General features: G+C 42.3%; 2 protein-coding genes across 8 annotated transcripts in view; both read left to right on the top strand.

Moving 5' to 3' along the window:
- Positions 1-4,383, top strand: part of CABIN1 (calcineurin binding protein 1) — a 107,669-nt gene extending 103,286 nt beyond the window's left edge. For 5 of the 6 annotated variants that reach the window (XM_048323221.1, XM_048323219.1, XM_048323220.1 and 2 more), the window contains exons 36-38: positions 344-508; positions 2,262-2,488; positions 2,983-4,383. In XM_048323221.1, the coding sequence (XP_048179178.1) occupies positions 344-508; positions 2,262-2,488; positions 2,983-3,126 (536 nt within the window). In that variant the 3' untranslated portion in view covers positions 3,127-4,383. The remainder of the gene's footprint in view (positions 1-343; positions 509-2,261; positions 2,489-2,982) is intronic. The other variant, XM_048323222.1, reaches the window with a different exon arrangement.
- Positions 4,384-4,456: 73 nt separating this feature from the next.
- The window catches only part of LOC125335538 (T-box-containing protein TBX6L), a 30,762-nt gene continuing 11,520 nt past the window's right edge, over positions 4,457-23,698 (top strand). Inside the window, exons 1-5 of one of the 2 annotated variants that reach the window (XM_048323223.1) lie at positions 4,457-6,005; positions 7,091-7,202; positions 7,608-12,613; positions 13,205-13,347; positions 22,739-23,064. In XM_048323223.1, coding sequence (XP_048179180.1) covers positions 23,049-23,064 — 16 coding nt within the window. In that variant the 5' untranslated portion in view covers positions 4,457-6,005; positions 7,091-7,202; positions 7,608-12,613; positions 13,205-13,347; positions 22,739-23,048. Of the gene's footprint in view, positions 6,006-7,090; positions 7,203-7,607; positions 12,614-13,204; positions 13,348-18,469; positions 19,617-22,738; positions 23,065-23,698 lie in introns of those variants that run through there. The other variant, XM_048323225.1, reaches the window with a different exon arrangement.

Below are 23,698 nucleotides of genomic sequence, written 5' to 3'. Positions count from 1 at the left end.
CCTCTGCCTCCCAGCCCTCACAGCTCCAAAGGAAATGCTTGGCTGTCTGTGTTTTTGCAGATGTGCAGAGATGACAAAATGTCAGACTCATAATTTTTTCCTTCACTTTTTAAATGACATTTACTTCTTTTTACGAGTTTGAATTGATGGCACTAAGTATGAAAAAGTTGCTATTGCCATCTTGGCTTGCCAATATTTAATTTCACTCAGTCATGTTACAGTTTAGAAGTAGAGCAAGGGTTAAAAGAATTTTCCTACCAGTTGGTTAGACAGCAAAAGGATTGAGGCTTAGGAGAGAGATCAGGATGTCTCTTAATCTGTGAATTATATTTCATTACTAAAGAGGAAGAAGAGCTTGAAGTGCCTTTGGAGGGGCTTGGATTTCAGCAGCAGGAGTCACGGCTTTGTCAGCAGATGAAAATGGCTACTGTCGCACCATCGCCAGAGCCTGTTTGCTGGCAAGTGGAGCCCGTGACCAGCACAAATTCGGGACATGTTTGTACCCCAGGTAGGAGCTTCCTGTGCTTCAGAGAATTCTGAAATGGGGTGGTGAGCTGTGCATCAGTCTGCAGGCATTGATTGGTTGGACAGTTGGGAATGATATTCCTCAATTTCTCTGCCTGCCTTCCAGTCAGGTATTCCAGAGTTTAGATGCATTCCTGGCAGTGTCCAAACTTCCTGGGCAAGTGCCCAGTCAACCCTTAGTGGTAATTCTGTTTGATGCATGTCTCGCATGCTAAATACCATGGCAGCAAAGCCAAATAAAAAACCTCTGTACCAGCTTTCATGCAATATCATTTGTGCATCCTTTAAAGCAGAACTTTTCTTTTAATTGAAGTCCTACATGGGGCAATTTGGTAACACTTTGGATTACACTGTTGGAACATTTAACAGAAGGAAATCGTTTTTCACAAAACTGACTCAGTTTGAGTAAACATAAAAACCAACATTACAGCAGTTAACGTGTTCTATCCCTCTTCTGCCCTCTTCCCAAGAGAAGTAGAAGTTGGTGTTTTAATTGAAAAAAATGTAAAACCTGTTATTTCAGGCAAGCATAATCTAGATATTTATTTTTGGGGTATCTTGTTTTTCCTTATTTGTGAGAGGCAGATTATCCTGTGTCTGATTACTGTCTGAAAGGATTGGCTGCCCATGGAGATGGGGCACTGATGTTGATGGAAAGCCATGTCTCATCTGTTGTGGTAGCTTCTTACATTCCCGTGTACTGTTGAGAACATGCAATTCAATTTTACATCCCTTAGTAGTTTGTTCTTCTGCTTCTTGTTTCTCAGGATGGCATTAGGAAACTGGCATTTTATTTTGCTGTGTGTAAGTGGCCATGTCGGTCTCAGTATCTGCCAGAGATGGGTGTGGCAATACTGAATCTGGAAAAATGTGTATGAACACCTGTCATTATTACCAGACTGAGAAAGACTCTGGTGTTTCCATTTATATAGTTTCTAAAAAATAATTTTGACTCCATATGAAGTAGCATTATTAGTAAGAAATCTCTTTTAACACATCTTCAGTTTTTAATGTGAGAGCATTTTCATATACTGGTTATTGTTGTGTATATATCAGCTTGTAATGTGATAGTGCCTGGGGAAGGGCTGAATCCTTCTTATGAGATGTACTCAGTAAACACTCTGAGCCAGTTTGCATTGTGAAGACCACAAGCTGAGACACTTGGGAAGAATGTGGAAATTATGCTAACTAGTGTGGGAGCCAGTGGCATGAGCACACCAAGGAGGGGTTTATGGCAGGATTTGAACCAGAGTAATGGGGAAATTTTGACAAGTGTTACCATGTATTTTTCTCTAATTGTTGGGGAGCTGCTCTCTCAATAATTAAAGAGACAACGCTGTGGTGGAGGAAATTAAGACTCATAAGTAAAGCTAAAGGGCTTCATTTGTTGCGTTACAGAATGGAGAGACAGAGAATGCAAAGATCAGATGATTGCATCTGACACAAGTGGGAAGATGGTGTTTGTAGTAGATGTAGATGGCCAGTGCTTACACTACCACTTGTTGTGCTTGGTCAGGTTGAGCTTCTGCCATCCAGTAAGATATTTTTTAATTTCTACTGGTTTGCAGTTGTCATTATACAATCTTTTTTCTGGTTCTAAGCTTTGCTTATTGCAAGGCTTGAAGAAAGGCCTTTTGAGCCAGCCTTACGTCTAACAATGAACTCTTCCCTCTTCTTTGACATCTGAAATCCTAGATAACTTTCTAACATATTTTTTCTTACTGTTTTCTGTTTAGCCTCCAGTTCCAAGCCTGAACTCGGCTCCAGTTCACAGACTTTGGGAAGTCAGCAGAACAAGACAGATGGCACCCGAGTAAAAACTCGCGTTCTGCCCAACATGCCAAAGCTTTTCATACCTTCATCTGTCACCAAATTTCCACCTGAGATCACTGTCACTCCACCCACTCCCACCCTCCTTTCTCCAAAGGGCAGCATTTCAGAAGAGACCAAGCAAAAATTAAAGGTAATAAAAGGGAAACAGTAATTTTTTAGATTTTTTTAATCTTAATTCTCTCCTCAGTAAAGTACTTGTATGAAAGAAGCAACAGTTCATGTCCCCAGTTCATAACAAGAGGCAGATAAGTAGTGGAAGGAGGTGCTAGTTGTTACCAGCAGGAGCCAGTTTTTAAAGGACTGGTGAAATACTGGCTGTGGGTGAAATGAGAGCTATTCTAGTCCTTATCCCTTTTCTGAGGGATTTGGAAAAAATTACAGAAATGGCTGAGTGACCTGGTGCAGCCATTGCAGTTCTTAGATTACTGGAAGTTACCAGAACATTAACTGTGGGGAAGCCTACTGGTAAATGTTACGTTGTTTTACATTAGGATGATATCTTTCATAGACACAGGACAGTTACTGAATGTGAAGGAATAGCAACCAGTGGGGTTTTGTCCCTGTGACCATGGGTTTATCCTGACTATTTAGCAATATATTCTCTCTCTCTCTTTTTGGGGTCAGTCTGCTATTTTGTCTGCTCAGTCTGCAGCGAATGTAAAGAAGGAGAGCCTTTGTCAGCCAGCTTTGGAAATCTTAGAGACCTCAAGCCAGGAGTCCTCACTGGAAAGTGATACTGATGAAGATGATGACTACATGGACATATGAATGAATTCTGGCCATCATCAACACCAACCACATAACCATTCTTCTTGTTGCCAGCATCTCTGGAAGTTGAAACATCTTCATTGGCATTACTCTCCATTTAATTGGCATCATTGTGTTCTTCACTTTCATTACCTTTGTTATCACGACAACCACTTGTATTGCCTTCAGAATCTTCGCCATTCTCCCCATCATGGTGCTTGACGGAAAGAATGATTGATTGTTTACCAGGCAGTTCGTTAATTTGGATCACGCTGTCACCGGGAACTTCAGTAAACACAAGGATGTTTTGAGCTGCAATTTATATCTCTCTACTGTTCCTGCTTCTTCAAACCAGAGCCTTGGGAGTTGCTCCGGTAGCTCTTTTCTGTAGTGTTTTCTTCCTTTTAGTTGTCTTGCATTTTCCCCTCTAGCTAAGTTTTTCTCCCAGGAATTCAGCAACCTGATGTCTGTCTAACCATGCCATGATTAATCCAACAGCTCCTTTTAAGGTGAATGGAGTAGGGAAAATTTGCTGAGCTGGTAGAGATTTTAATTGTATCGAGAAAGTCTGTGGCTTTGTCATAGGGCAAGGAGGGAGAGTTGAGAGTCTGTCAGCTCCTTCACACTGCTGGGTGCTTTGTTGGAATTTGACTCTTTCAAACAGACAAAAGAACCAGCTTTTCCAGGCAGACAGAGACATTGGTCTCCTGTTTGTGCTCATTTCACACCAATGTATGAGGTCCAGCAAAAATTATCTACCTGAATGTTGGCTTAAAGAACTGATCTTTCCAGAATTGTCTTACAGTCCTTTATCTTCTAATGCCTTGGACAAGCATTTTGAATTGGGGGCTAGATGATATTTTTATGGTGGTATTGAAAAAAAAACTTGAAAGATTTCAGTACCATTTCAGTAATGTCTGTTTTTTACAGAATGACACGAAAAGGTGTTTTTTATCTATCTGCAGAGGGACTGCTCACAGTTATTTATATGAGAAAATAATGGTAACAAAAATCCTTTTTTTTTTCTACTGAATGTTAACTTTGTAAAATAATGAATGCAAACCATGCAAAAAAAAAGTCACACACTATATATACACCCGCGTGCGCCCACACACACATATATATGTGTATGTACATATATATATGTCTGTATATGAAAACAGAAAATGCATACAGCTTGCAATGTTGGATTTCTTTGTGTTTGGGGGGTTGGTTTTCTGTAAAATGCAGAGCTTTGTATAAACCTTTGGGTTTCTTTTCTAATAAAGTTGAAATGCACTGTTGTCTCTGTTTGTCTGAGAGGGCACAAGGTGCCATGGTTCTGGAAAGAGTACTGCTTCTCTTTCCTTTTGTTTCTTGGGTAACAAAAAAGGGGTTGGGGGGATGTGATGGGAGCCACTTTATTCTCTGAGGACTGCCAGAGCTCTTGGGATGGGTTTGGTCTGTGTGACCCAGAACCCAGGTCAGCCAGTGTTGCCAAGGGTGCCTGCAGTGGGTTCACTTCCCCACTGAGACGTGATGTGAATTCTTTTTCACCCATCTTGGTGTCTTTGAAAGCTGGTGAGCAGCATAAGGGGGAAGACACCACATGGGGAACAGGATCACACAGAATATTTGGCTGTACCAATTTGCACTTGATCCATTATTACAGTGATTGATCTAATTGATAAAGAATGATAAATAGACTGTGGATAAAAAGAAGCTGTGGCAAACTTTGTATTGCAAGTTTGTTCTCAAATTCTGGGGGCTTTGTTTTGAAGAAAATGTGGTTTACAAGGAAGTGAGCATGTCCATTTTGGATGTGTTAGCAACTGTTCATGCTACTTGTTCATTTACTACAATTGATAGGTGAGGTGAATGCAACTGATGTAGAAAAGATGAGTCAGCTGATGGTAAAAGCAAATAGGTGTTTTCAGTAGTAATATATTTTCAGTGTTTACTCTTTGATTTGCTGTAGGTTATTATAAATGCAGTGTATAGCATACTGTGTAGTCACTGACTGGTAAAAGACTGAGGAAGTTTTAGATAAGCATGATGTTTAGGTTTTTTAGAAGAAAGCCCAGGATAAAATAAATCATCTACTTAAGAGAAATCGAAAGGGAGGGTGTAGGTCTGAATAGGGCTGTTTCACCCAAATGGAGTAAGCTACACAGACTTTTTGGCTAATGTGTATTCTTAAGTGTATTGCTAACTTAAAGATCACATTTAAATTTTTAGGTCCACGCTTTAGCTTGGGTTTGATGTGTAAAGCATTTGATTTTCTAATTGAATGGGACCACTTAAAATTGTTGTTTTTCTTTTATTATTCTTAAGGATTCCTTGGCATTAGGCTTTCTGGGCTTTTTTTCTCCAGACTTCCTAAAATGCTGGTCTTGAGTTTTCTTTTGAATTCTAGTCCTGCTTTTTGAGAAGGGTTTAAAATTTTGCTGGTTTAGGAAAGCTAGAACAGTTAAGTGTAACTTTTCCTGCCAGCAACAAGAGCTGCATTTGCTGATGTTCTTTAAACTCATTTTAACCTTCAAACTACTCAACTGTGCAACTTTTTTTATCCTATGTTGAATTCGCTTACCTGATTTTCCTTATGCTCTTAAATAGCTCAAGGACTTTTTCTCAAGCTCAAGAAATTACTGAGACTGAACTATACAAGCCACCTCCCTCCAATCCTGCCCCTCTGCTGTTGACTAAATACCTTGTTGCTCAGCTGTGGGCCTTCCTCCACAAAGGTGTTACTGCTGGGCTGCACTGAAGGAGCCTTTCTTCTTCTCCATGTGTGAAATCACCTTTCTGTAAGTACAGCTGACGTAGTTCTTCAGTTCAAGGAGCCATATTCTGGAGTGAAGATGCCAAGAGCCCTGGATGCATGGAGATAACGATGTTTGTCTGAAGAGCCATACCTAAAGGTACTTGGAGCAAGAACTTCAAATCCTTACAAACAGAGGTATTCACTTAGTAATGCATCTCCTGAAGCTTGGCTGTATCATCTTGTGGCATTGTCAAGAAAAAGTATGATAGTAAAACTGCAGTTAGTGATGACTTGAAGTAGATTTTTTTTTATTTTGGTCCAATCCTGGTAGTAAGAGCTTGAAATCCAAGCCTAGGCAAGATCCAGTTTACCAAGTTCCAGATCAAATGTAAACATTACCTCTGCATTCAGGATTTACTGGGTAACCATTGCTTCTGAAATCTGTGTTCCCAGGTGCCTTTCCAGTGTGCCAGACAAATAAATGGCAGCTACTAAAGTATATTGCTTTGGTATGATTTTGGTTTGGGTTTTCCCTGTGAAGCCATAGGGACAGAAATGTCTGGTGCCTCAAGTAAACTTAAAGGTGAGGTCTGTGACCAAGTGGGATGAGGCTTTCTCTTTTTTTTTTTCCTTGACCATAATTCATTAAAAACCAAATCCTTTTTGTCTACTGAAAAGCCAGACTGTTAAGACTTTCAGGCAAATAGCAAAACCATTTTTGTTCCAAAGGAGATGGAAAAAGGAATTCTTTTAAATTGGCTGTGGAGGTAATTTGTGGAGAGTTGATATCCTTTCTGTGCAGTTACTGGGCACTGTTTGCACACAGATGTCTTTGTCTGTTAAGGTGGAAGTATTGTTAAGGTACATAGTACTGGGGTTTGGCCCAGTTTGGGTTTAATGCAATTTCATTTCCTGGCACAGGGATTATATAATCTATGTGCAGTTAAGACCACTGAGATTTTCTCTCTCTCAAGCAAGAACTAGTGTTTTACTAAGAATTAATTTTGTTGAGCACGGCTGTCATTAGTGGCTTCTGCCCACTGTCTGACAAATGCTGTAGCATTTTCTTCAAAAGCTAATAATGTTTCCTTCCACAACCAAAATAGCAGATCAAGGAAGATACTGAGTATCTCCTTAATTTTATTATGTACTAGGGTTTGTCAGTTGTTGTCTCTTGGTTGTTTTTTTTTTCTTAATTGGAGTGAGGTTTCTCATGAATAATGAAATTAATGTCTTTTGCAGCCAAAATAAACACCATATGGTCAGGGAAAGGGGCCAGGAAAAGATGAGGAAGGCACAGCAGCAGCTGAAGTTGATAGGACACAAAATGGACTGAAGGAATCACAGGGGCCAGGTGAGAATAGACAAAGTCTTACCATTAAGGGTGGGATCACAGCACTGTTAACTCCACTGCCAGAAGCACGGTACTGAATTGGATATTTCCACGAGGTGAAGCATCTGTGGTGCAGCCTGTGTGTACAGTTATACACTGAGCATGGCTTGTTTCTGCTCCTGCAGGTGCTTGTCATATTTTAGGGGACTAGATGGCAGGTAAATTAGTTGAGATGCACATAAAAAAAAAGCACAACAGACATAAATTTTGTGGTCTCTTAGTCATGGAAAACTGGGATGAAGAGGCTTTGCTCTTTGATAGTAAGAAGTTCACTGTAGGTTGAGTATTAATTGCCATCTTTGCCTTCCAGTTAATGACTAGGGATCCACTAATAGCTAAGTTGTGGTGTTATTTATTATTTTTCAGGTAACCCCAGGGTACTGTACCACAGGCTGTACTAGCCCAAGTTATGCCTTTCTGGTACTATCAGCTGTCCTTGCAGGGCATGGTGGAACAGGTAGGATTGCAGAGGGCAACAGACCAGCATCTGAGTTTATTGGCTTCTGGAAGATGACTTATCTTCACTCAAATGGCTCTTTCACATTAATACTTACAGAATCCCAGGCAAGTCTCACCAGAGATTAAGAGATGCATCTCCCTGGATAGACATTTTTGTTCCTGATGCTGTTTGTTTAATGCATCTGTGAGGATGACACCCATCAACAAGTGCTTGTTTAGCCAACTCCAGAACCTCTCTGGTCCAGCCTTCAAAGCTGTCTTTGAGCTCACTGGCCTCAGCACAGCTTTGTGCAGCTGTCTGCTGGCTGTGGGTGCATCTCCAGCACAATGCCCGGGGTTTATCCCGTGTCACCTGGAAGCTACACTGGCTGCTCCGGTAGCACTAGAGGGGGCCCTAGGACAGAAGAGGGAAGGGCGGGGGAGGAAAAATGGGGGGACCAACCCCCCACCCTAAATGGGTGTCCAAGATCTATCTTGAAACTGCTGAGACTACAGTGCGTTGCTGGTTTTGACCTCATTCAGCTCTAAGGGCTTTCTGCTACTGTAGCATATGTCCTTTGCATAATGTATGTCTGATTCAAGGCAGAGGGAATGAGAATCCTCACAGGCTGTTTACAGGATTGTGTCCCTGGCCGTGGCAACAAAAGACAAGAGCTCGCTTTGTTACCATTAATATTGACACTTGGCAGGAAAACAGATCCACTATATACTTGCTTTTCACACAAAATCTGTTTGCCCCATGACCATGTTTTTCCTTTTTTTTTACCCTTAGTTCCCCTATAAGAAGCCCCCTGGGTGTTTCCATTTTCATAATGTGCAGCATATTATACTGGGGTGTCATGGATATCTCTTGACAGTCAGCCTTGTGTGAAAGGGCTCAAATAATGCGTTCAGCTTTGTCAGTGTAAATCCTGATAATTCAACCCTGGCTTGTGGCAGTGGTGTGGGGCTTATGCTGGCATAACTGAGCCCAAGAGTCGGTGATAAACATGCAACTTGTGGATCTGTGAAGTGTTTTGAGGTCGTTTTGTTAAAGTAAAATTCTAATCGGGGGTGAAAATGAGTATGAGAATGATGGAAGAAACACGTAGTGTTCAATCTTGGGTAAAATCTTGTAAGACAGTCTCTGTTATCTGGAGCAGCCTGGAGGTGAGATCAGGTCCTGCAGCCATCTGGCAGCTCAGGAAAGGGAGCAGGGATATGGAGCTGACGCCACTCACTGACTCCAGAATCAGAAAAACCAAATCACTTCTACCAAGGGGAAAAGTAAAATCACACTTCTGCCTGCATGTAAGATTTATCTGCGCAATTAAATGATTGTGTCTGTAGCTGGTAGAAAAACATTCCATTATATAATCCCAGTGGGAGGAACACTCTGCAATGTCTCTTTAAGTGCATTGTCTTACTGAAGGAAACTGCCTATCTAAAGCCGAGTCAACATATATGGTAAAAAGTAGTTTTTGCTCTCAGATTAGACACAGATATCCCCCTCTCAAGTTTTATTTCTCAGCCTATTTTTTTCTCTCCCTTCTCTTTCAGAAACTGTGCAAACAAGGGTGAATTCCAGTATAAATGGAGTATAAACAAAGTTCGTATATGGTATAAGCATATGAGAACCACATGGGAATGGTATTCATTTAATTTTAGTTGAGTGATATAATAACTAGAAGTGAAAGGCCACGTAACAAGGCAAAGGTATTTTAGAAATAGTGCTTCCTGTGTGAATGCTGAATTGTTACATATATCCACACTTAGCCTAAGAACCTGCCTCTATGTTCACATTCCTTTCATTTTGCTTCTCTGAGGTGTCTGACACATACAGAGGGCTGTTCACAAGGAATAATACACAACTGAGTTTTATTTGCAATATGCATTGCATGAACTATGATCTCATATAACATTGAACACATACTGTTCAGTAATAATTAGTAGAGGATGTTGTAAGAGCAGAAAAGGTTCATACTTTAGAAGTGTTCTTTGATGCTTTGTAATTTAAGTCGCACCAGAGATTTAATTTCCTTAAATTACACCCTAATGTGTATGAAGAGTCACATTTTCTCTTCTAAATGCATGGATATATATAAAATGTAACTCTTTCAGTAAGATTGCAGCGATAATTTTCCCCTTAGGAGATGGCATTAGATGCTCAAAGAATTGCTTAACTTGTTAATTGAGCCAACATACTCACCAAGAAACTCACCATGCTATGTGGATGTCAGAAAGCAGTTTGAATATAGAAATTTGTCACTTAGGAAAGTCTTGGCTGGATGTTAGATTTCCATTAGGTTAGAGCGGGTTAGGGAAAAAAATTAAACTTTAGAAATTCACAGTGGAAGTTCTGAGCTTAAAACATCAATTTGCAATGCTGTGCCCTCAAGTAAGCAGCACAAGTTCAAGCAAATAACTTCTGTCATGGCTCTCCCAATAGACACCCTGCTGGAAATGCTTCCTACACTTCATAAGTAAACAGGCTTTCCTGGGAGCAAAACATAGAGCCTGATGTATTTTCTCCCAGCAAGTAGCAGTGGTACAAGGTGATTTTTCAGTTTGGCTTTCTTGGAACATAATAATAGCTTGGAATTGCATGTTGTGAAGTATTTCTGCAAAGAGAAGTGCAGAGGATTCATAATGATAACCTGGTCTATGATCCCATTGCTTTGCAAGCTGAGGAAGCCTTTGGATTCTGCTAGTGCAGTCAGAACCAGCTGCTGGCAGCCAGGCAGTGCTGTCAGCTCATGTTTTAGTTTGATAGGGCAGACGTGGGTCTTTCTGCAGAAGGCAAACAAGCCAAGTGCATTTACTGGTACATGCATGGATGCTCTGGGATGCTTTTTACTGTCTCTAACATGAATATTCCAGTGAACTGCACAAGGATTCTCCTACAATGGCACATTTTACCAGGCCTGTACTTTTCCTTGGAAGTTGTTAATACAGCTGTTTTTCCTCAATGTAAGAAAGATGAGAAAGCAGTGCAGGATTGCTGGAAGGCCTGGGAGTTGTTTTAATCCCTTGATGTCTTGCACTGCCTCCCCCTCACCACAGAGATGTCCCTGTGCAGCTGCCTGGCCTGGGCTGAGCCCCTGAACATGTGTATTGGCAGCTGTTGAGAGCCAGACACAAGGGCCTTAACAACTGTGCATAATCCAGCTGCTGCTCTGCAGGTGTTATCCTCCAAACTGGGGAGTTCACTTTTAGATAATTGAGAATTCGATTAAATTGTAAGAGAGAGTAAATAGTCTGTGCTTAAATGCACTCCTGCTGCATTTTATTTTTTAATAAGATGAACTTGTTGCAATGTCAGTGAAACTCGGAAATGCTCAGGATGTGATAATGTCCAGGCTGGATGTGTGGTCATGTTTCAGTTACAACAACTCAGGCACAGACAACAACAGTGTAGCAACTGTCTGTTATCTGGTACTGTCAACACATGTGGAAAAGTACCTGGAAAGAATATGAAAATATGGAAATGTTATTTCCAAGTGCAGAGTGTCTGCTGGGGAAGAGGGAGAGAGGAGGAGAGCAATGTTTCTTCTAAAAGATGTGCCTGATTCAACAAGGCACCAAAACTTAAATAGCTCCTCTTGATTTCAATGAAGACAGCAAAGGGCAGCCTCAGGTTGTGGGTCACCCTAGGCTTATGATGTGTACAGTTTCTTCAGTGACATGAAGTATTTCTACAACTAAAATTTCCATGGAAAATAGATGCTTTAAAATAAACAGACTTAACTTCCTTAATACATGCAAACTCAAAAGTTCACGGTTAACCACTGAAAAATGCAAAAGGCCAAGGAAAGGTGGAAATACCTCTGCTGGTAAAAAATTCGGCCCTCATTACTTCTCCCTGAAATTATGGTGGCTATGGCATATAGATGAACTCTGCAGAACAGCTAGTGTAAGCTCTGTTTAATGGCACCTGTCTTCATGTGATTCCTGAGGCGGTGTTTATTAAGAATACAATTTTCTTTAACAGCTTTTCTCCCGCATCCTCAGTGGCTGATATTGCTCCAGCAAGGAAATCCTGGTGGCTTTCAGAATAGTAGCAGCAGAACTGGTGATACATCTGGAATGAGATGGACTAGAAGCTGGCTCATTCTTCCTGGGTTCTGTATCTGGGCTTTGTCAATATTCACTTTCTGCATCTATTTAATGATAACACCATTGATTTATTGGTTAAATTGTAAGTCAAAAGAACTCAGTTTTGCCTCAGAGCTTTCCCACTAGCTGGTGAGCTTTTCAATTTATCTTCCATTTTCTGTCTCCATCAAATAGAAACTACTTGTCCAAACTATCCCCCTCCTCTAAATGGCCACTGAATTTGCAGCTAGGACATTTTTGTCATAAATTGTTTATAATATCTTCTAGCCAATTTTAGGTAAAACAATGGGTTTTTTCATCTTGAGTGATTGAATATGAGTATCTACTAGGAACCACTCCCATAGTTAAGTTAAATGAAAGCAACACAAAAAGTTACCTGAGTTTTTGTGATGGTGAATAACTCCAAATATTCAGAGTTCCCATGAACAGAGCTTCCCATGAACAGAGTTCTGGAGAGGACTAAAAAATGTCTGCTCATGTAGATGTAAAACATGCTCAGTTTTTTTGAGAGCCCTTACCTCTGAATGCTGAGAAATTGGCATAATGCAGTGTAGCAAAACCAAATCTCTGTTCTAATTAAGACTTACTTGGATTTTTCAGTTTTTCCCATTCCCTGGCTGAAATTTCCTGAGTCTTGTAACCATTTAACAATATGTTACTAACCATCCATTATGTCCTGCTTTATTCTCTTTTAGATGAAAGAGCCATGTAAAAAAAAAGCATTCGCCAGCCCCTGTGACTGCATTTGAGCGATAATGTCAATGGAATTAACACATTGCCATTGTTGAATGGTCTCCTGTGGCTATATAAACATCAAGGTAACACATTTCCAAAGCAGAAGACATTACTGCTGTGATACTGTTGTTTTGAGAATATTTCCTCACTGCCAAAACTGGTGTAGATTTAGCATTTTGCCTCCTGGAGAATGATGTTAGAGTAGGGAGGCTTGATTCTGCTGCTTTTATTTTTGCTGAATTCTGGTTTATTTGCTGAAGAAAATCTCTTATATTGTTTGGCTAAACGTGGAATGAGAACATAAGTGCATTGAGATTTATTTAAGATGCCCTCTGATTGGTAAATGCGTTTAAATGACAGCTCTCTTATGGCCCTAATTCCATTTCTGAATCCAACCTGCTGGAAAAACTGGGGCAGAACTGCTGTCAGGAAACCCAGGATTCTTCAGCTTGGGCAGAGTTTGCTCAAGAATAACTGTCTCCCACACTATCTTCATCCATTAACATAATTTTTATCTCTGCAGACAGAAACAGACTGAGGCTTGAATACCCTTGTTATGTTGCTGAGTAAAATGTTAGTAAGATGCAGGCCTTGGTTTTAACTTTGGGAATGGCAAACAAGTGGTAAGGCCAGGCTTGCCAGCAAACCTTTTAATGGTGATAATCCCACTGCAGATTTGTTGGTACTGTCTCACCTAATGCAATGCAGAACTGACTAATGAGGATGTGGCACAGAAGCAGTTTGGAACTCCTTGGGTCACAAAATCGTTGAAGATGGCTGCACTGCAGAAGCCAAAGCTGGTCAGTGGGACATGCAGGTAACAGTGATGATTTCCTTTATTATGACTGTTCTGATCCTGGTGCAAATCGAAAAAGACCTGTATTTCTGCAAAAATATTTTAATTTGTCTTCAGGCAAGAAAAAATTCAGGCAGTAAGTGCTAAAGCAGAACCTGACAAGTTCTGCTCCTGTATAACTGTTGTTACGGGAGTTTTACTTCTCTTCAAGGCTAAAGCCATCTTTAAACAATGAGTTGATGGGTTTGCTGCATTTCTACTAATCAGAGACCATAACCCAGGTATTGAAGGGTGCAAAGTCAATCTCAAGGTTGACCTTACTGAACAAGATGGACATATTCCTCTCCAGAATCCATGAGAAATACCCACTGCCTTGACCAGAGTTATATCAGTTCTGGTAAAAAGGACTTGAGTTTGCAAAGCTGAATCTGGCACTTCTGAGAACCTTGAGGGTGAAACAGAAGAGAGGGAGGTATTGTCCATCCCAGTTTGTTGCAAAAACACCCCTAGGCTGCTTTCCTCAAAGGAAAGGACTTCTCAGCACAGGGAATGTTCTGTTTCTGAAGTTGTGATGGAAAAAGGGAGGAGTTGCCTGTGGCAGGAGCTTGTTAGAACACAGAAAATGACTTGGTGAACCATGAACACTGTGTAGAAGTTGATTGAACAGAGTGGGCATGGTGGTGTTCTTTTCTCTCCCTTGAGGGCCGTTTGAAGCCCTCTGAAAGCCCAGAGAATAGCTCATAAACTTTGTGCTTCAGAATTGCAGAGAAAATGCTTCTCTTGTCCATGGATCAATCTTTTGTCAGCTCTAACACAATGGCTGCTGTTACAGCTTTAGTATATCTCCACTGTCACCCAAAGGCACTTCCTGGGAAATGTAACCCAGTGGCTCAATAACTTGTCACCTTTCCCCTCACTCTGACCTAATCCTTGGAGTGGGAAAGAGGAATGCTCTCCCAAGGACAGTGATATTTAGATTGCAGTCACACCTCTCCTGTGAGTCAATAGCTGGTCTTTTGTGAATTATGATGTGTAGAAATACAGGATTTTCTGTGTTGTATGTGTGGTGCTGTAACCCACAGTGTGTCAGTGAGCCCAGGTTCCATCCTCCTGGGAAACAGCCTGTTCATATGCCAGTGTAACATCCATTCTTCCATGTGGTCCCAGAATTCATTTAGTGCTCACTTGAGGAATCATAGGAATAAGAGAGGAGCAGATACCTCAGAGCCTTCTTTACTGCTCACACGAAGGCAGGATTGTTCTGTGTAATGCCACTGATGTGTGCAAAAAGCCATTAAAAGCATAATACAGGAAGGACTGTGTCTGTTCCTCTGTGCATAGGCTGCCACTGCACAGCCGCAGTTTTTCCTGGATAGTCAAATTGCTTCTCTCTCATTTTCATCCCAACTGATGAAGGTAATTATATCCCTTTGTAGAATATTAATTCCTCTGTCATCTGTATGTTTACACCCTGCAGACATGTTCATTTCTTCTTCATGAACAGGGCCATCAATCAGGGAAGCTTTCCTTAACCAACTCTTCTAATCTTTTCTGGTGTTCACCCCATCCAGTCTCCCTGCAGTTCCCCAGTAGCTTTGATAATGAGGTGATAAGAATTACATGTGGTTTTGCCAGTTTCTTTTACAGCAGGCTCACAGAAAGAAGCCTTGCCAGTTTCCTGCTCAACTACATGGTATTTTCACATACGTATCTATTTGTGGTTATATTTTCAACAAGGAAATGAAATCATCACACATAGTGCAGAAAACCCTATAAATTACCTCTGTAATGGAACCTCCTTAATATTATCATGTTTTTACAGGTGGATAGGGCTGAACATCACTGTTCAAAACAGAAGTTTAAGTGATCTTCTCTTAAGGGAAAATCTGGAATTGGGGTGAAGAATTCCAGAATTCAGCAATTCCTCCCTTGGACAGCTTCTTCACAGTATGATGCAAAGGGAGGAGAAGGAATAGTTCCATCTTGGAGAGGAAATACGAGACAAAAAAGTCAGAAAGATGTACTGGGGGACCATGTATGTACTTAGATTTCAAATTTTTGTTTCAGGTTTCTGATAATCTAAACCAGCCCTCCCAAGCTGCTGTTGTAACTTGCACACTCCCATCCTGTAGAGCACAAGCCGTCTAAGACTAGTAGGTTCTCTCTGCACTGTCAGGAGTTATTTGAAAATGAAGCCCCTTGGTAGTGAGTCCAAACCTCCATCTCAGGCAGGCTCAACTCACCGAATCTGAACCCAGCAGTAGCTCCCTGCAGGAACTTAAACCAGTAACTGCAGTATTAGAGGATGGCAAAACCAGTGACCTCATTATTGATAACCATCTGATCTGTGCTCACAGGAATGCTTACTCCCAAATGTGACTTTGATTTCCTCCTGCACACTCCCCAGCACTTTTCTGAGCAGAATTTATAAATACTTTTGTTAAATTTACATTGCATTGTTTGTATCTGCATTTGATTGGCAGGCATAGGTCAGGCTGTGAAGTGGCAGTCATTTAAAAACAGTTTTGACTCACAAAAGCAAAGTGTTTTTAAGAGTGGCATCTATTATGTGTATTGGTGTTTGCAAGGTTAGAGAGGAGAAGAAATCTAAGTCATTTATGCCTAAGTAGATAAAATCCAGTATTTTCAGTATAATGCACTCATTGCACACCTCTGCTGTCTTCCTTCCTATATAACTGCTCTGACAGGACAAAGCCATGTGTCATCCCTTGGTTTCTCAAGGAATTGCATCCAATATATTTAAATTATTCAGGTGTCTGATGTTCTTAACCACTTAGAAGCATTTGTTCGATATAGTAGGGCTAATTTTTAATTTATTTTTCTAAGCACATCTATCCGAAATGATGCTAGGCTTTTATATTCACAGCAGGGAACATTGTGAGGTTTAAATATCCCTTTAATCACTAAGGATGTAATAAAAACAAGAAGAGTTCTTTGAGCTGCAGAGTGTTACCCAGGGAAAAATCTACTCTGGAGCTTACAAATGTGAGCTGAAGAGACAAACTGGGCAATAAAATCCACAACTACGGACCAAACCGGCTAAAAGTTGGTCTGTAGCTGCCCATCAGGAGCTGAGACTCGGAGGGGGGAAAAGGCCATTCAGCACCTCTAGAGCCATAAGAGCCAGGTCATAAACACTTCACAATCTGCTGGGGAGGGGGAGGGAGCCCTGGGCTGTGATCTGCCCACAGTCTGTACCCCGACCCATGAGTGCAACAAAGAGTACGAGAAATTTCAGTGTATGGGAAGAATGAAGGAAAGAACTCTGGTGAGATTAGGGAGTGCAAGAAGTGGCAGCTGTGTTTGATTCTGCCAGTTCACGTACACTTATGGCAGCCTCATCCCAGTGCTGACTTGAGGAACCCATGAAATCTGACAGGCGTTATTTTCTATTATCAGTGGAGTTGAAGGATTCTTACCTGAATATTGTTATTATGGACCCAAATATTTTGCTGCAAGGTGATGAACAAGCTGGGTGAGAAAAAGTACAGCTCAGAGTTTATCCAAGGGCTTTCTGCTTAAAACCCATATATATTTCCAGCTCTTTGTTACTGACTTCAGACTTTGCTGCAGATGATGTATGTCCCATCATAGTGCTCTATACCAGTTTTCAAATATCATCTTGGAGGATGTACTGCATGATTCTGTCTTGGTGTTCGTTTTTATTTTTGGGAGATCCTATAAAGCACAGCTCAGACTCTACAGGTCATTTAGACATCCTGTGTGTTCAGTTCCCTTCATGCTGGGAGATGTATGTGCAGTTGTATGTATCCTATGGCTATATAATTTTTAATAGTTCTTTTTAAATTATAAATGGTACTATAAAAGGAAAATAAATACGCAGTAATAAAATCTTATTAAAATGAAACATGATTTATTGTAAGTGCTCTGAATCAAAATCTACTGCATATGGTTTAATTGTTCTCTTGTCATGATTTCTGCGAATGATAATTAACTTCCTCAGAAAGTTCTTTAGAGTCAATAGTGATGTTGGAGGAACAGAGCTCTACGCAGCTCTGTAGAGCTCACAGCAGTTTTTATTTTTAAATTCCAAACACTTTAAGTCTTATCAATTTTAATTTGCTCTTTGAAGGTAGTTCCTCTGATAAGGAATTATACTGTTTATTGATTTCCTGGTTTGATTAGAACCTTACTGTGATGAACAGCTTATGGAAACTTCCTGATGGCAGAAGAGATCTGTCTTTGCCAAACAAAGTGACTTGCACCCCGACTTGCACGATTGAAGTCTGGCTTTTTACCTGTTGGTTTCATGGCTTTACAAATGCCTGATCACCAACAAAAGTAATCTTTTGTGGAAACCAAGATACCATGACAGTGTATCAGCAATCTTGGAAAGTCCATAAAGTTTAGATAAAACCTTCTGGGTCTGAGCTGCTGGGTTTTTTTTCTGGAAACGTCAGCTTTTTAACAGAGATTGCTGCAGTATTGCCGGCTGGGCTTCTGCTCAGCAGAATCCATTCTGCTCAGGGCTTTTGTCTGGTCTCAATTCATGGTTAAGTAAACTGCTGCCGTTTTTAAGCTCTGCACGATGTTTCTCTTTGCATATGAGTGTGTGCACATGTGTACAAATACAGAAGTATTTATAGATGGATGTTAGGCCAGAGTTGTTTGCTGCCTGTTTTCTCAGGCTGCTCCTTTGTGGCTGCCGGTGGAGAGCGGTGAGTTCAGGCAGGGCTGCTGTGTCCCAGGTGTGAGAGGAAAGAGCCTTCCCGGTGCAGGGCTGGAAAGGCAGTGCTTGCACCGTGCTGCTCGGGGGCCCTTTGCTGTGCTGTCTGCAGAGCTCTCCTTGCTGCTTGCTGCCAGTCCTTTCAGTAGGTATTTTTTGTGGATTTGAGCGGGACAGAATGCTGAGCTGTGTCTGGGAAACACAATGGATGGACAGGAAAACAGTGCGCCCAACATCAGGAGTCTGTGAGAACTTGAAAGGGCTCTGGACAGACATATTTTGCATTTGACTCTGGACTGTAGCCTTTGAGGCCAAACTCAGCCTGCCGTGTTAAGTGGCCGCTAAGTATTTCCCTTCTTGTGTCCATGCTAACGAACTGCTGGGGCTCACTGCAGAGGGCTGGGGAGGGCGGATATGAGGGAGGGAGACAGACAGAGGAGTGGCCTCTTCATCTTTGCGGCCAGATACCTCAATCCACAAACCTGCAAAAGGAAAAGTCTTGTGTTAAGCTTATAAGGTACAACTTTTTGTCTATGTGAGCTGCTTTCCCACGTTCCCTTCCAGAACAGATCCTGTCACAGCTGACCTGCAGCCTGTGAGCCGTCCCCACAGCTCACTGCACCTCTGTCCAGGGACCCTGTGGTGAATTAGCATTGAGATGTTACCAACAGGCCCTCTCCAACCAGTTGTTTTGGTTTGCCAAATGTCATTTTTGCACTTTCGAGAGCACAGGGAAAATTTGGGGGTGATACAATTTGGGGCTCAGTATGGGGTTTTCAGCCCTACAGAGAGCTGGCAGATGCCTTCTGTGGGGTCCCTTGCATTGGTCCCAGGGTAGGAAGGTCTGCATGACACTTGTAATATACCTGAAGACACCAGCTAGCTTTTCCCAGGAAAAAATCAATCAAAACCATAAAAAGGAGGGGGAAAGGTGCCATTTCCCTCCATCAGAAGAAAATGCTGTGTTATGTGAGCTGCTGTAAGGAGCTGGGTAGGAGCTGTTTCTTGTGCTGCAGCATGATAGGAGATATGTACCACTTCTTCAGAGGCTCTCAAAACACTTTGCAGGCTTTTACCATTCCTGTAGCCGCCCACAGAGACTTGCTCAGAAAGCTGCCCAAGTTCAGGCTGTGCCTGTGTTGCCAGAGCTCAGCAGCTCTGTCCTGGCAGACCCTGCACTTGTATTTCCTATTTTCTGGGTGAGGTGTCGGGCACTAACAAGGACAAGGAGTCACATGCTGGCACAGCTGCAGAAGCAAGAGTTTCATCAGGCAGCTTCTCTGGAAAAACTCGGCTTTTCCCCATGGCCCTGTGTGCATAAATCAGGCTGCATTTGCTTCACAGTGAGCTGAGCCTGGATTTAAGGAGCTGGTTTGTGGATCCTGGAGAATCTGAGGCCACTTCATGTTTTTATTGAAGTATGAAAGTAAGTAGGTATCGGTGTAGAGCTCTCTGTTTTATTTTGGGCCCTGTTGATGACATGCTGTCCTTTCACTTTTCAGTACTCATCCCGTGCAGATGGCAGAGGATCCTTCACAAAGAGTTGCCAAGATGCTCTGGGACTGTGGCCTCCTTGTGCCAGGTGGGAATCGGCTAAATGAGTCACATTCAAATGGCAGGAAGGCTTTCCTCACGTTTCAGAGGGGAGTATCTCTTAGATGCAGTGTGTACTGCTCTATGTTGTTCTTTCCTGCTTGTGCAGATCCAGGCAGACAAGGCAGCATCACTTAAGCCCACTTTATTAAAGCTGGTATGGTAACACTTTCTCACAGAGTTCGGAAACCTGAGGGTTGGATACTGGCTACTGCACCCACGAGCAATAATCCAAGGCTGGTTCTTTTGACAGATGACTTTCACATTTCAGCTGTCTCCCAGGCAGTAACTTTATGCCCCTGACTGGGGCTTGCTCTCCGGGCAGAATGCTTCCCTAGGAACTCTGCCTGGACAGAGGTGGCAGTGCCTTGGGCACAGCCGATTGCAGATTCCGACCCCATTAGCCAAAGCTTGACACCTTATCTGTTCTCCAGCTGTCTGGGAGCCCCAGGCAGCAGCCAGAGATGGCAAGATAACACTGTGTTGGAGAGCTCGGAGGCTTGTGTGCAAACCAGCTCTCTACAGGGTCCTGTTGAGCAGTAAGGGTTAAACCTTCACTTAAGGTGGGAGAAATGCCAGAAAACATTTGCCTTACTACAAAACCCAGAGGGGAATGTTTCTTTCTGATCGGGTTCCCAAAGAGATGCAAAGCAAAAGCTCTTGGCCTCTGCTTTTGTCATCACACATCCCCTCCCTCCTGCCCTACCTCGTCCCTTCGGCATAGGGCAGAGCCTTCTGTTAGAGCTGGGCTCAGCAGGATTTATACCTGCTGCTGTAAATGGGCTCAGAGCAGAGCCGTGTATGTCACTGCCTTACACGTGTCAGATCCACTCTCTCTCCCATCCCTTTCCACACCCTCAGCCTCCAATTTGCCAGTGAATTGTTAGACACCAGCACATTCACCTCTGACTTCCCATCAAACTGCCTGAGGGCTCTCCATGGATGGACAGATGAGGGTAATGTGCTAAATTCCCCCTTTGCTAGGGATGAATTTCCTGGGGATTGCTCCTATTAGCCACACTTTCCAGCAATAGTAACAAAATCACTTCTTTTTCACTTTTAAAACCTTTCCAGTGCAACTAGAATGGCTGGGAGAAAGCTGGTTGTTAACTAGTCATGGGTAATTAATGGCTCCACCTTCCCCATCAATCAGCTGGGAGAAGCCAAAAGGATTTTGAGTACTGGTAGCAAATGTGTGTTCCCCAGACATGCTGATACGCAGTGTGCAAATGAAGTGGCAGCAGGAGACCATCTCATAGCCTTTGTGGAAGAAGCAGTAAGTCATGATACACATCCCACGCTCCTGTCAGGTGAAGTCTGAAATTCCCAGTGCTGCTACTGCTGTTGTGCGGTTTCTGACTGTGTGGGATGTTGATTCATCTTGCTGCTAGCTTAAATCTGACCCAATTTTTGTTCTATTTTTCCTTTTCAGATTCTGATTATGGTTGTCTTTTTCCGCTTTCTACAATTAAAATACTAGCATTAGAAAAGCAGGACATGGAGGGGGGAGGAGATGCGATGCTAGCTTTCCTTCTGTAGCAGAGCAGGAAAGCATTTCTGAATCCCATTTTGTTTGGGTCTGGTAGTGGCTGTGCAAGTGCAAGCAGAGATCTGACCTTGATACTGTTTCAGCTGACCTTTCCCCTTCTGATTTATTTATCCACATATTTAATAAACAATTGCCATTTGAGCTACAGGTTGACATTTCTCCACCACATGGTCGTCCTCTCCTCAGTGGTACTGAGACTCCACAGCTCTGGATGTCTCCAAGTTACCTGAGGGAGAAAAGCCTGTAGTCTTCTGTATTAACCAGTGGTTTAAAAGAGATGCCAGCAAGGCTGGATGTGGTTCTTCAGAGGTGCCAGGAGCCAGTGGACCATCTCTTGCTATAAAGCCCTCCTCAGGACTTTCCCAAATTCTCCAACCCTTTTCTTTAAAACATTCTTCCTTGCCACGCTGAGCATTGGCTTTTCTCTCCCTGGCTAGCACTGGGATGCCTAAAATCCAATATACCACTGGAAGAGAGTCGGTCCCTGCTCTGATTAAGCTCCTTTGTCCTCTTTGCATGCCCTTGCATTGCCTGCTCCAAAAGGCAGTAAAAACAGAACTGAAGGAATGTTGTTTGGGTGTAGAAACTCACTAAATAAATTCAAAGTTTGTTTTGTACATCAGACTGAAGATTAGATGTCCCAGGTAACATCACTGACAAAACAGAGAAGACTTTTTTTTTTATTTGGAATAAATCTAGACAGTGAAAGAAATGCAGCCTTATAGCAAGTTCTTTGAAATGAACAGAGCTCCTAAATTTGCTGTGCAGGACCCAGCAATGGCCCATTCAGACTGATATCCTGCTTTTGACCTCCACTTTTTGACTGTCTTGGCCCTGTAAATGTTAGTACAGCCATTTCTGTGTGTGAATGCACAGAACCTCCTGCCTCTTGGAGGTGCCTGTGCTGTGCCCTGGAGCTTGAGCCTTGATTGCTGTCTCTTAGCACTTGTAAGCACTTATAAGCACAAAAGCTAATGGTCACACTTGCAGAATAAACTAATTAAGGGAAAATGCTCAAGCCCTTCGATTTCTGCTCAGCCTTCCTTGGGTAAGACCAGCGCCTTGAGAAAGGCATAACCTCAGTGCCTGATCCTCCTGGAAAAGAAGTGCAGTTAAAGGCTGGGAATGCAGAAATTGGGCAGATGAGTGACGTTATACCATCAAATGTGTTTATGTTGTTGGAGAAGACATCTGTGGGTGAAGGGATGTGTTGCTGCAGCATTCTGGTTGTGAGAGCAAACTTCACACAGACTGTTAATCACCCATTTGGGAAGGAACAAGCTCCATGCTGTCCTGATTCTGATACCAGAAATCAAGAGTAAAATGATTCTGTGTGCTGAAGATGAGAATTATCATAAACCCATGGAATAGCCAAAGAGAAATTCTCCCTGCTTGCTGTTTAAGGGATTTGTTTTTATTTTGTAGCTAAGTCCTCAACTGATGTTTCCAGTCTTGTCTCTATTTGTTTAAAAGTTCGTTAGCAGTAAATCAAGGTGCATTTCCCCTGTAGGGTTTCCTGTATGTCAAAGCCATGTTAATTCTCTTTGATTTTCTTCCCCTAGCCCCAGCCATTGCTGCAGATCCTTCCTCTCTTTGTCCCTTTGGACATCAAAGGCTCACAAGGGGACAGCCCTGGCGGGAAGCTCCTCCCTGCTCATTAGCCTCCATAAAACAGGAACTCACCTTGGCTAGCTGTGCTTGGAGTCCCATCCTCATCCCGCTCACTCTTGACACTGGATCTCGGAAGGAAGGGCTTGTGCTTGCTTCAGGAAATCAGACCTGCTTTTGAACTGGACTATTTTGGCTCCCCTTGTAAGAACTCTGGGGCTCCGTTGGTCGTGCAAGCTCCTCGACGTCACAGTACATGGAAAAATGCAAGCTTTACCAGGTAAGTGAAGGACTCCTTCCCTTTTCTTACTGCATGGAAAGATCCTAGACTAATGCCAGAAAAGGAACAAGTGCTCCTGAAGGGCTACCAGCATTTATAGAAGAGTGCATGGGGCTGGAGAGCATCTAAAAACTGGGCTTTTTTTCATAGGAATAGATGAAAAATGGTGCATTTGAGTGTTTTTTGAGAGCCTTAGAAGATCTTTTGTAAGCTAGCAAAGGTTTGCTCATAATTGTGCCCAAAACTCACTTAACCCACATCACCTTGTGCAGTGTGAGCCTTCAGCTGAAGGCTGGAGGTGTTATTTGTGTATTGTCTGCAAAGTACTGAGTTCTTCAGGTTGAAGGCCACAGAAGGTTTGGAAATACTTGTTATGCTTTTAATAATAGTTCTGATACGAACTGTCTGGTTTTGGGTTTTTTTTCCTATTTCCTATGCCCTTTGAAAGTATGAACCCCAAGCAGGCATAGCCGACTTCTTCCAGGTTCACACCCAGCACAGGATTTTTGTGATTTCCTTAGGGTTTCATTATGTTTTCCTTCAATCCATCTCTCACAGCATGCTGTTAATCTCTCGCGTGGAGCATGACTGGATTTGGCACAATGACAGATATGCCTTGGGACACTAAGGGCCA

Source organism: Corvus hawaiiensis, chromosome 18 (assembly GCF_020740725.1).
Source record: "Corvus hawaiiensis isolate bCorHaw1 chromosome 18, bCorHaw1.pri.cur, whole genome shotgun sequence".
In the NCBI taxonomy this organism is placed as follows: domain Eukaryota; kingdom Metazoa; phylum Chordata; class Aves; order Passeriformes; family Corvidae; genus Corvus; species Corvus hawaiiensis.
This window is presented reverse-complemented; position numbering and strand designations above follow the sequence as displayed.